At 34.5% G+C, this 13,552-nt stretch overlaps 1 protein-coding gene across 1 annotated transcript in view; it reads right to left on the bottom strand.

Annotated features, from left to right (window-relative positions):
- The window catches only part of CADPS2 (calcium dependent secretion activator 2), a 472,387-nt gene that overhangs the window by 260,282 nt on the left and 198,553 nt on the right, over positions 1-13,552 (bottom strand). Inside the window, exons 6-7 of the mRNA XM_015588309.1 lie at positions 11,920-12,156; positions 6,805-6,926 (exon numbers count right to left, since the gene is read on the bottom strand). Coding sequence (XP_015443795.1) covers positions 6,805-6,926; positions 11,920-12,156 — 359 coding nt within the window. The remainder of the gene's footprint in view (positions 1-6,804; positions 6,927-11,919; positions 12,157-13,552) is intronic.

Genomic DNA, 13,552 nt, shown 5'->3' with positions numbered 1-13,552 from the left:
GCTTTGCAGATCACCACATCAGGAGATTTGTGACTACAATGTGACCATAACAAACCGCCCCCTTCTGCCGTCAGCTTGTCATTCTTCTTATTAACCCTCACTTCCTTTCAGGCTGTATCATTAAGGGTATGGGCTGCAACTGAAATAACAAAATGTCTGGAAGTGGTAAAAGCGATAAAAGTGTAGCAATATTTCTGTACCTCATTCATAGAAAAATCCTTTCACGGTTAACTGAGAGACTACGAAATGATCACTTAAAAATCCATAAGTAACAGAGTTTTCTCCATAACTGAAAAATACAGTTCATCTACATTTCCCTTACTTATATTAAAAAATAAATACAGATTACCTCACTATCACTCTATAAAAATCAAAACAGATTACCTCACTATCACTCTATAAAAATCAAATTTGTCTATAAACACCACCTTTATTAGACCCCTAAGTTATGTACCCATGTCACATGCTGCTCCCACCTAATTGCTGGCAAGAAATCTGAGCTACAGGAATGAACTAGGCAATGGCTAGAAATCTTGATTACGTTTATTGGAAATGTGGACTAAATAAGGCACTTTAATTAGTATAGGACAGAAGGATGAATTGATCTCCAACAAAGCACAAACTGTTGAAGCAATAAAATTTAGAAAACGTGTCTGAGGCATAATTCACTATGATGATGGAGGAGATGAATCTTTTTCCTGTTGGGCAAGATGAGTTCAAGATAAAGCTAACCACACTGCTGAAAAGCTGCAGTTGGTCAGCATTCAGAAGACACATTTTTGAGGTAATCTGCCCCAGAATATGATGATGAACACAAATCTTTAATTCATTTTAAAAGTTAACTCAGTATTTATGAGGAAATGCACATAAGATATGTTAGCCAAATTTTCTTGTGGTAAGAGTAATAAAGTGTATTGGAGCCTTATCATAATATTTTCTAACTTCCAAGTATTTTAATTCATTTAAATAGAGGTTCCCTATTATCAAAATGTCCGTACGAGTACATTATGACTATATTAAAAATTAAATAAGAGGGAGAGGGGAGGTAGATGGAGTAAAAGGGGTCAAAAATGTGGTGACAGAAAGAATCTAACTATGGGAGGTGAACACACAATGTAAATATATATACGCCTTGCTGTTAAAATGTACAGCTGAAACATCAAATTTCATTAACCAATGTCACCATAAAATAAAGGAAAGGAAAGAAGGAAAGAAGGAAAGAAGGAAAGAAGGAAAGAAGGAAAGAAGGAAGGAAGGAAGGAAGGAAGGAAGGAAGGAAGGAAGGAAGGAAGGAAGGAAGTAAGTTAGTTTTTTCTAAAAAAATTAAATGAGAATCATCTTATGAAAACATTTACTATTTGTTAAAAAAAGTATTAAGATAACTATTTCTATAAAAATTAATTCATTTAAATAAATATTATCAATTAAATATTTTGTAGAAATTATGCTAAGTCAAAAAAGCTAGATACAAAAGACTACATAGTGTATGATTTCATTTGTATAAAATGCCCAGAAAAAAGTGATAGAGCTAGAAAGCATAAGTGCTTTCCTGAAACTAGGAGTAGGAGCAAGAACAGGTTGTGAATGGGCATACGGAAACTTTCTGAAGTGATAAATTTGAAAACTGAACTATGATGATACAGGCAAAAGTGTATAAATTTACTAAATCATCTAAATTGCAGTGGAAGAATTTTTTATGCTATGTAAATTATTTCTCAATAAAACTTTCAAAAAGATTCTGTAGAAAATAACATGGCATGGAGATTCTTAGGGCTCCGTACTCCCTCAAGATCTTGTGAAGTACTAGTAGTGTCTGTGTCGCCCACAAAAATATATGTGTTGAGGCCCTAATCTCCATTGTGATGGTATTTGGAGGTGTGGCCTTTGGGGGTGGTGTGATTGAGTTTGAATGAGGTCATGGGGGTGAAATCCCCATGATGGGACTGGTTTCCTAATAAGGGGATAAAAAGACACAAACGAGATCCGTCTCTCCACTTCATGAGCATACAGCGGAAAGGCAGCCATCTGAAAACCAGGAAGAGGGCACTCATCAAGAAACCAATGATGCTGGACCCTGATCTCAAACTTCCAGTCTGCAGAACTATAAGAAATAAATATTTGTTGTTTAAGCCAATCTATGATATTTTTATCGTTGCAGCCAGAACTGAGAAGTGGGGTGCCGTTGCTCTAACAAAGACCTAAAAATGTGGAAGTGACTTTGGAACTGGATAATGAGTACAGGCTGGAAAAATTTTGAGGTGCATGCTAGAAAAAGGTAATATTGCAATGAAGGAATTTTCTTTTCTTTGTTATTATTTTATATTAGTTTCAGATATACAGTCCAGTGGTTAGACATGTATATAGTTTGTAAAGTGATCCCCCTGATTACTCACGCACCAATCTGGCACTACACGCAGTCATTACAATAATATTGACTATATCCCCAATGCTGTACTCTACATCCCGGTGACTATTTTGTAGCTACTAATCTGTACTTCTTAATCCACAATAAAGGGATTTTCTGGTGAAGGCTCAGAAAAAAAAAGAGGAGAGCTATAAAGAAAATTTCCATCTTCTTAGAGAAAACATAAATAATCATGTAGAGAATATTGGTAAAAACATGAACAGTAAAAGCTATTTTGATAAGGTCTCTCTCAGATAGGAGAAACATGTTACTGAAAACAGGAAGAAAAGCAATCCTTGTCATTAAGTGGTAAAAAAACTTGGCTGAGTTGTGTTCGTGTTATAGTGTTTTGTGAAATGTTGCACTTGTCAGCATGAACTCTGAGATCTAGCTGAGGAAATTTTTCCATTAAATATTGAAGGGGTGGCTTGATTCTTCCTCCTTATGGTAAAATGCATGAAGAGAGAAACGAATTGAAGGCAGAATTGTTAAGCATAAAGAGATCAGATCGTGAATGACTTTGAAGATTCTCATCCTGTCTACATTACAAAGAGAAAAGCATATTTGAAAAAGAACACTAAGCGTGATGAACCAACTGTCTGATAAGGTTATCAGTGTGAGTATGGACCAAAGACCTAATCAACCATCCCAGTTGGAATGCTGACAGTTTGAGCAGAAGAAAATGGAAACAAGAAGAAATGAAGGAAGGCTGTCAAACTACTTAGACCCTACAGGACTGGATGATAAATTCAGCTCTAAACACACTCAATTCCTCACGACTAGGGAAGAATGCCTCTGAAGGTTACTCAGAGACCATCAGGGCTGCTACTCCCAGCACAGGACCACAGCACCTGGGGCAGGGGTGGAGGGTAGCGCCATCTCCACCTCAGTTTCAGAGGTTAAGACCTCTGCTCAACAGAGCCATGTGTTCGAGGACACCACTTTGGTTCCAACACGCCAAGTGACAGCTACCTGAAGCTTCAGGGACAGAGCCATCCTGGCACAAGCCCCACCCAACAGAGCCACATAAGCAGGAACATCACTTTAGTGGGTTTAAAAGGCAGAGCATGAAGCCAAAGAGGATTATTCTTGAGCTACAATAATCTTTAAAAAGGACATAGTTAGAAGACTTAAACTCTTGATTTTTTTAAAAGATATTATTAGTTTCAAGTATACAGAGGTTATTATGCTGAGCAAAATAAGTCAGAGAAAAATAAATACCATATGATTTCACTTACATGTGTATTCTAAGGAACAAAAAGAACAAACTAATCAAAAACACTTACAAAGGACAATCTGGTGACTGCCAGAGCAGAGAGGGGTTGCGGGGCCGGGAGAAAGGAATGAAGGGTTAAAGAAGTACAACTTAGTAGTTGAGAGAGGATCACAAGGATTGGAGAGTACATTCTTGATTTTCAAACTGAGTACAAAGCAGTGGGACTCAAAATAATGTGATGTTGGCATAAGGATGGATATATATCAATGGAATAGAATTTAGAGTCCAGAAATAAACCCATATATCTAGGATTTATTTTCAAAAGAGTGCCAAGAACATTTAATGAGAAAGAATAGTTTCTTTAATAAATGGACAACTAACTGTCACACACAGGAAGGAAGTTGGGCACTCACATTAGATCAAGCACGAAAATCAACTTAAAATGTAAGGGCTAAAACTATAAAAGTCTTAGGAGAAAACATAGAGATAAATCTTTGCGACCTCAGATTTGGCACTGGATTCTTAGATATGATACCAAAAACACAAGCAACAAAGAAAAAAAAATAGGTAAATTTGACTTAATAAAAATTTTAAAACTTTGTGCTTCAGAAGACAATATACCAAGAAAGTAAAAAGACCTATATAATAAAACATTGAAAATCATATATATGATAAGGGTCTAGCTCTTAGAACTTAACAACCAAGACAAACAACTCAATTAAAAAAATGGGCAAAAACTCAAATAGACATTTCTCTAAAGATATACAAATGGCTAATACAGCATATGAAAAGATGCTCAACATCATTAGTCATTAGGAAAAAGCAAACAAAACCATAAGATACCATTTTTCCCTTACTAAGATGGAGATCGAGTGAATCAATCAATAAATCTATCTAACATCTATCTACCATCTATCTTTCTATCATCTATCTATCATCTATCTAATCTATATTTTTTAAGTCAAATAACTAGCATTGGTGAGAATATGAAGAAATCTGAGCTCTCAAACAATACTGGTAGGAAAATAAAATAGTGCAGTCACTGTGAAAAGCATTCTGGTGAATCTTCAAAGAGCTAAACATGGAATTACTATATGATACAGCAATGCAACTGTTAGCTACACACCCAAACAAATTGAAAACAGGTACTCAAACAGATATTTGTACACCAACTTTACTTTGCAGCATGATTCACAGCTGCCAAAAGGTAGAAACAACTCAAGTGTCATTAGCCTAAATGCAGAGATAAACAAAATGTGGTATATACGGCTGTAAAAAAAAAAAAAAAAATGAAGCTTTGATACATGGATGAATCTTGAAAACATTATGCTAAATGAATGAAACCAGTCACAAAAGAGCGCATATTATGTGATTCCATTTATGTGAAATGTCCAAAATAGGCAAATCTGTAGAGACAGAAAGTCACTGAGTAGCTGCTTAGGGTTGAGGTGATGCGAGGTTAAGTAAAGGGTACACAATTTCTTTTTGAGGTGGTAAGTTCTAAAATTGACTATGGTTGCCTAACTCTGTGAATAACTAATGTATACGACCATACTAAAATTGCTGATCCTTACAGCGGACACACACCAAACCTCTTCCTTGACTCCATGTGCCCTACGAGAATTGGTGCCAATTTCCTTCTCTCTCTCACAGCCTCTTACTGAGGTTTTAACCTTTTAAAAAAGCTGTTTATCCTCATTATTTTTACTTCGCTGTCACACTGTAAATCAGCTCTATATGGCTGCAAGAGTAAACACTACACCCTTAAATATTTACTATGACTAAGTCATAAGAATAAGTTCAAACAGCTAAATCAATAAATTCTGACTGAGTACCTAGTAGGTACCAGGATATAAGATTAAATAGGACAAGATCTCTGCCTTTTACTCAAGGGGAAACATGATACAAAATAAACAGATGAGAATCACTTTCATCTAAAAATTAAAAAGTGATAATCCACTGGATTATCTAAGGAAAGGGCTGTTCTCAGGAAGTGATGTTTAAGGTAAGATTCTCAATACCAAGGATATAGCTAGGCAAAAATAAAAGGGAGGATGACTAGGCCGTGGGAAAAGCAAGAACAATGATGAAAATAAGCTGATATTTTTGAAGAATCGCATGAAGTCCAGAGTAGCTGAAAAGGAGTGGTCCAGGGGAAGAAAGGAATGAGGTGAGGTCCCAGAGGTGATGAGGCTGGTCAGGGACTAACCCGTAGGGTTTTGTAACTCAGGGCAAGAAGTTTCAATTTGCTTCTTCTCAATCCCTTAATACTCTGTGTACTTCTCTCCTGTTATTCTTCCTCCTCTGTCTCCGCCCCTTACCCTATGCCTGCCCTAAGGAAAATAAACGTTTCTCGTTCATCTTCATCTTCAGTGCCTGACTAGTGTCTACCCAGGACCTCAACAGAGGTTTCCTGAATGAACAGTCCATATAACAATGCTGTAAGAAGGCAAAAATCCTAAATCCTGTAAGTCCTGCAAGAAATTCTGAATAAAGTCTAGATGGAAGAAAAACAAAAAAATTATTTCTAAAGGTAGTATACAAATGAAGGCTGGGCAAATTTCATTTGAATTCCTCAGGCCAGTCTGGGTATTTCTACCAGAGACTAAGTTTTCCAAATTTAAATCAGCTAGAGAGAACATCTTCCAAACTTAATTAAACTCATTCCCAGAAATTGAAACATGAAACGTTCAGCGAAGACCAGCTTTTTCATTTCTGATTACTGCGCAGTAGTCATTAGCAGGTTCTTTAACTCAAGCCTGCTCGCTAAAGTATTCCGAGTCATTGTGCAGAATTATGGAATCTACCTCAATATCATCACAAAACTATCATATATAGAAACAGAAAAGCTATTAGGTTACAATTCCAATAACTGAAATAGGATCAAGCATTACCTTTTAAATAACATGATAACAGCGCATGTTACCCTTATAAATGACTTACAAACATGTTATTGCCTAATAATTAGCTTCACATTTGCATGTTGGATTTTCTGTTTGTACTACACAGGGATTCTGCTACAGTTCTAATTACATTATTATCCAGAAAGGCACACACTGATCCTAACACAGTTGAGACAAAGCTAGCCAAGTAACCATTTCAGAGTGTCAAACCATACAACTCTGCAAATAAATAAAGCATGTTTCTTTGGGAGGTAAAAAATACATTTTTTCAGTTGGCTTACTGTGGCCTTGAGGCTTCTGCCTGGTCTGTCTGCAGTTTTTCTCCTCCTTCCACTTCCATTGTGCAGTAAACAATTCGATTGGGAGCAACTGATTTCAAACCTTGCACTTCCATTATGACAATCTAAAGATAAGAAAAAATTTTAAATGATACGTCTGGTTGACAACTTTTAGCTATACAGAGAGACAGAAGCATGAACTATAACCAGATAGACAAAATGAAAAATTTATCTGGTAACATAAATAATATTTCACCTTCTTTAGAATCCACCTCTATTCACGTTAGGTACAGTAAAAAACATTTTGAGGTCTGGTGTCTGACAGAGTATCTCCTGTCAGTATTAAAGTAAGGTTAAAGTCTCTAAATATTACCCCTAGTGAATTGAGACTTAAACTCAGATCCTTAAACAATTATGGTAAGTCTTTATAAAGTAAAGCAAAATTACATAAAAATTCATTACATGTGATAAAAGTACATGATGAGTTTCATATAAAGTACTATAATATTTATTACTGGCAGACATTGTCACCATTATACTGATTCATTGATGTCAATATGTGACAGCATCAGAAATTTTCTATATTCACCTATTTTAGATGACTATAAAAGAATTTTCTAAAGAATTTTAGAAAATTAAATTTTAACTGTTTTAAAAAAGAATTTATAAAATAATTTTCTTTATGGCCATTTTCTATCTTATTATTAAAATAATATGAAAAATGTAACTTGTCATTGAACATCTTAATACTAACTTGACAAGAAAAAGATAATTTTTCCATCCATGAAAGGCATATACTACTTTAGTGCAGTACGCTGATAAAGGGTGCAAAGGCTGATATTACCTTATATATCTATAACTTCTGAAAGAAAGGGAAACATTTTTTCAAGTGTGCTTTTTATGTTTTCATAAAAAGTTGCCAGTCTTAAAAGATTCTTTTTGGATGTATACATAAAATATGAATATTATCTGCCATATATTTTTCCATCAAAACTTGAATCATGAAGTTCTCTAAATTCTCAAATTTAAATTTATAAAATACATTCAAAGGTATTTTAATATATGTACATACATTTCATTGTCGATTTCATGCTGCATTTGTATAAACATGATTAACGGCATTCATGCTATCTAGCAACCAAAATATTCACCAAAACATCATCTATATCACTTCTTGATCACTTAATACTCGATGAAAATCATTATACTTTTCATAAAGTTGTGATATGAATCTTAAGGCCAAAGAAACAAACCATCTTAAAAAAACTTTTTATTTCAGCTCTAGTACAAAAAAAGTATTATGTTTGTAAAAACATATGCATATTGCTTTTGTTTTTTTCATAAAAATTTATGGGAAACTGGTCGCCAAAAAATAAAGGTCAAATTCAGAATCATTTTTCTTCTTCAACCATGGTTTTTGTCCTTTTTTTCACACTGAAATGCATAGCAGCATATGAATAAAAATACTTAACTAAAAACAGACTAAGAGAATTAATGGAGAATTAAGAGATATTATCTTTTGCAATCACTCTAATGTTCAAGGAAGTTGGGGTGAAGTACTAAATCTTGTTAAAGAAAAATAAGCAAAAGAAGTTATGCATTTTTAATAAATCAAATTTGTTGTCTGTAATACTGAAACTCATTAGAACTTTATACAAATAAAACTAACGAGAAAGCTGAGACAAATGAAATATAGAACCATATCAATTAAAAGCCAACTATATATAGACTTACCACCATGACTCAAATGACCTCTTAACTCGGTAATGAAATTTTTTGATGGGCACTCAAAATGTCTGAAATAAAAAGAATTGTGCACCACAAGTCTAGAAATCTTGATGGCATTGTTTCGTATTTGGGAATAGGATTGTTTGTATTGCATCTCTTTCTGTAGGGTGTTTAATAGCCAAAGTGCAAGAGAGAAGAAAGGAAGCATCTGCTTGACACTATTTCTGTCACCTCTATTACATGCTACTGTAAACAGAACCTTCTGAAATATACAATTTGTGAAATCGCATTCTGTTCCTCAAAACAATACTCCCATCTGTGCCGGGGATGTTTTATCCTGCAGAATTGCCACTTTCGAAAGATGTAACTTCTGTTATAAATCCATATATATAAATAAAACGAAACAATTCTACAGATCGGACTGCCAAAAGGAATTTTTAAAAAACCCACAGCAAGTCTTAATCATTAATGACAATGACAGCCAAGAACTCCATGGACCATCAAACTAACCTAATTTTAGGTAACTGTTTCAAACCAATTCCAAGCAAAACTTGATAATGGAACTGCAGAAAATAAAATTGATCTACATTCCATCTTTGCTTCCCTAATCTTTTTATGACTGAAATAATAAGGATGAAATAGACAAAGTTATCCTGGAAGCAAGAAAGAAGTGAGGCGCATACAAAATATGAAGTTAGACAACATGCGTCTAAATAATACATTGCCCACTGAGTTATGTGGCACTAAGGCATTGTAGATGGTGATAAAATGAGCCAGGCAGTATGGTGAACAGGGGGACCGTACACTGCCAGATACAGAAGAAGTCACAGGGCCTGCCAGCCTAACACCAACGAAAACACTCAAAAGAAAATCAACTATATTCATGCCACTGACCCAGCCCCCTTACAACAAACAGATTCAAACTTCATAACTAAACATTTGTTTTCCTATATTTACTGAAATATTTAATTTTAACATACGATTGTATAGCCTGGTGTTTTGTGCATTAGTGTACCTCTTGCTTTATTATTCTCTCTGAAGAGACCTAAAGTAATCTGTGATGCTTTTTGATATCATCGAAGTTCCTAATTCAATAAATATCAAGTCAACTGTGTGCTAGACACTGTTTTAGACACTGTTTTACGGATACCTCCGTAAACAATGAAGAAAAACAAACTAAAAACTTATCTTCCTGTAGCTTACATTTTAAGTAGAACAAATAATAAACATAATAAATATCTCAGGTGATAAGAGCTGTGGCAAGAATTCAGCTCGGTAAGGAAACAGAGTGTGGTGGGAAAAGGCAGAAGCGGGTTGCAATTTTAAAGACAAAAATTGAGCAGTTTTCAAAACGACTCTAAGCCTGACTGATGATTTGTGAGACCCTTAAACTGGATTAACTGCTTGCCTTTCAGAGTTTTCTTAGGCTGAAGTCTGAGGTTTGAGAAGCAAGGCTTGTAGAATGGGCTGGGATAATCACTCAGTTTGACCAGGCTGAGGTGACAGGCCCTGGCACAGGGAAGGCTAGTCTAATCTCTAGAGTCCCGCAGGTAAGTACTGTGTTGCCTGAATTTCATGTGATTTCCGTTTGCTGCTGGACACAGAACTCCTATGCAAAATACTGTGGATATCAGGGAATAGATCCATGTTGCGCTATGGTAGGAAAATATCTGCTTTATAAGGACATACCAATAAAGGATGTCGAAACAATTTTATAAATATGCAAGCCTCTCATATCATGCAAGGGAGTTTGAACTCATGTTCTTCTCCCAAGATGATTTTATTGTTAACTAAACAGCCCATTTAACATGTTGGCCACATAGGATAACAATTCAGTTTCACTTAAACACCAACTCATGAGTATAATTTTGTTTTCAAAAGGGAAAACAGAATACAAAAGCTAATTATTGACAATTGTTTAATATTTTTAAACACAAAAAAGAAAATGTTTTAAACTGTTTTTCCTTCTGAACGTTTACAGAGGTAATGACAGATTTAATCGTTACAAAAATAATTTTCTTTACAAATTCTCATTAATAAATTTAAATGTCAAATTTGTAGAAAAGTTACACTGTAATTAATCGATTTTGTTTTATACAAAAACCATATGTGGGGGAGGAGTTAGCACTTTACATTTTAGTCTGTAGGAATCCTGAGGCAGGAATGAGGAGGAAATTCCACATGAAATATACTATATAGTTTGAAATTAAACATCCTTAGGTCAAGAGGCTCAAGAGATTGAGAAGAAACCTGGTAGGTAGCAAAGTCACCTGGCAAAGTCATTAGGTAATCCCAGAAGTGAGTCTGGAGAAAACCTATTTCTATTCTGACACTAAATTTAATCTATTAACCACCAAAGAAATCATTAGCCTGAAAGAATGTGAGAGGCAGTTGTTTTATTCCCAAGCTTAAATTTATCTTAGAGATGAAATACTGATAAAAGAAGAGTAGACATTTGTTTCTTCGGCCAAAAACTAAGCAAGCCAAGTGTAAGAAGTATCAACGGAGAAATTTAAAACTATACCTCCTAAAACTCCAGGGTACTTTTCTTTGTCAATCAGCAAACTTAAATAGCAGTGCTAGGAACCAGCAGAGAGAGATTGTAACAAAGGAAGGAGCTGCAGGCTTTAATATAACTTTTGAGAGAGCTACAAATTTCAGCTTGATATTGCTAGGGTGTATGTATATCGTATATAAACCCATAAACACATATGTGGAGTACCCTATATACAGAGATTAGCAAAGAAGAAATATAATCATGACTACAAATCTCTACAGTAAGAGTCAGTATCAATACCTGATTTCCAGTGATTTCTTGAAAGGGATGAGACTTTAATACCTTGGGGACACAATTTTAAAGGCATGACATTTATTTCTGTAATATTTATTGTACTTATAATGAAATTGGATGCTCTAGAAAGGAAGAATTCTCTACTTCTCATCATCTATATGCATCCAATATTGTGCAGTACAGTTTGTTTACGTGATTTGATTCTAGAAAAATGATCTCATATGTGAAGTGATAAAAACAAGGCTAACCAAAAGCCTGAAAGGAGTTCTCAAATTACAGGGAATGCAATTATGTTTAAATTATATTTCTACCCAAGTGTGTTTTGGTGCTTATCTTAACAAAAACTTATACTGCCCTAAGATGACACAGAGAAGACTTGCCTCAAAACTTTTATTATTTAATCCTAATACTGTTATGTTCAAATGACAGTTTGCATTAATTTGCATTCACAACCAGTCTGTCTAGCAAATGAAGAATAATTTAACTTTTTCAAAATGACTAAACTATTTTAAATTCTAAAGGCTACCGTGAAGGTGAGCAAAAATTATCTACCGCCTTATTTCCGCTGTCAGAGACAAGTATGAGACAAAGCCACTTACCTCTAAGGTGAACGACAGCAAGACGTCAGATTTTGACAGCTGAATCTCGTTCTCATCTCCTATGTCCAAAAATGCAGAATTCTGTGAACGTTTTAATTTCTGTAGTTTAAATTCTGGACCACCTTTCGAAACTGGAAGGCTTTCCAAATTGGCCATTAGCAAATTCACTGAAGACCGCAACTCTTCTATATACATACTCTCCATTTCTTTTGCTATAAATTTGGGGAATTTTCTTTCCTTGAAAATAATTTTTAAAATAACAATGTTAGGCAAGTCATATTTCCAGGTTATCATAAAGCATTATTTATCTATTTGACTTTTAGAAATTGTGACACTCATTGTAATGCATCTACTGGATACTCCAGTCTCTAGGCTTTAAAAGCCTAAGCTTTGGCAATTTTGATTATATCCAAAGGTACCGTAAATACCTTACTGAGAATCACTATAATAGAAAATGAATAATACATTACATACATTTTCACATTAACGTTATTTTTGAGAAGAGATTTGCTTAAGGTAAAAACAAACTCTGAACACACACATTTTAGAAGTTTTAGTGTATAGATGAGTCTTCATTAGCCACTGTTAGCTTTGAAGTGCCTGCAGTAACTGCAGAAACAATTTTCAATTACTCTGCTTTGTTACGAAACAAACATTTTGACACTTACCACAGATATGTGTTTCTCAGAGGGTATGCTTTTTATAAATAAGCATTCAAATTTAAAAACTCACAAAATTAAATAGCAATATGGTCATATTTCTAAAATTAGTTAATTTTTATGTTACACAAACATATCAAGATCCCTTATGACCATAAATTCAGGGTTTTTTTGGTAAAGATTTAGAAAAAATTAAATTTAAAGCAAAAAGCCAATTTATGATAAAAGCTCTAAGTAAAAAAAGAGTAACAATATCAATTTTAAAGATTCTATTTTGTTTCTGAATTACCTGAGCATTGCCATTCAATCCCTTTATCTCTGCAATTAGATTTGTTTCTTTCGCTTAATTAAAAGCACATTCCAAATATTGATATTTAGATAGATACTGAGAGATATTGCCAAACTGTCCTTAGAGATTATAAACATTCAATGCATAATTAATGTATATTCTCGCAAACAGCAAATGAGGTTTCCTTGCACTCTTAGCTTTCTTTAATCTTTGACAACCTGGCACTAAGCTCTTTTCTCGTAAAAGTAGAGGGTATATAGCTTTACAATATCGAGCATAATATGATGTAATGACTACTGTACAAAACTAGCTGGGAATGAGAAGCCTAAAGCAGCCCTCTTTCAAATGATCACCTAATGCCCTAGGAAATCAATGCGTTCACTATTGTTTCCTCTGCTATCACTGACAACCTAAGATCCAGATCTCTAGTGTGACTGGACGGTATCTACCTGCTCTCATCGACCTGCGCCTAGTCTCTGTCTGCTTTGCACCAGTTGGTTCATGGGCTAGACAGAACATCTGGCACCACTTCACAAATTGGTCCCAGAGTCTCAGGCCACCTGTTTTGCTTTCCTCACATATAATCTTCACATATTTCACTTGAAATAATTTACATATCATCAATATTAAAGGTGTGTATTTATTATCACAGTGATTAAACATCTACATTCATAAAATTTTCCCA

Source organism: Pteropus alecto, unplaced genomic scaffold (assembly GCF_000325575.1).
Source record: "Pteropus alecto unplaced genomic scaffold, ASM32557v1 scaffold22, whole genome shotgun sequence".
Classification (NCBI taxonomy): Eukaryota; Metazoa; Chordata; class Mammalia; order Chiroptera; family Pteropodidae; genus Pteropus; species Pteropus alecto.
Note: the sequence above shows the minus strand (reverse complement) of the source record. Positions and strands in the feature narration are given on the sequence as shown.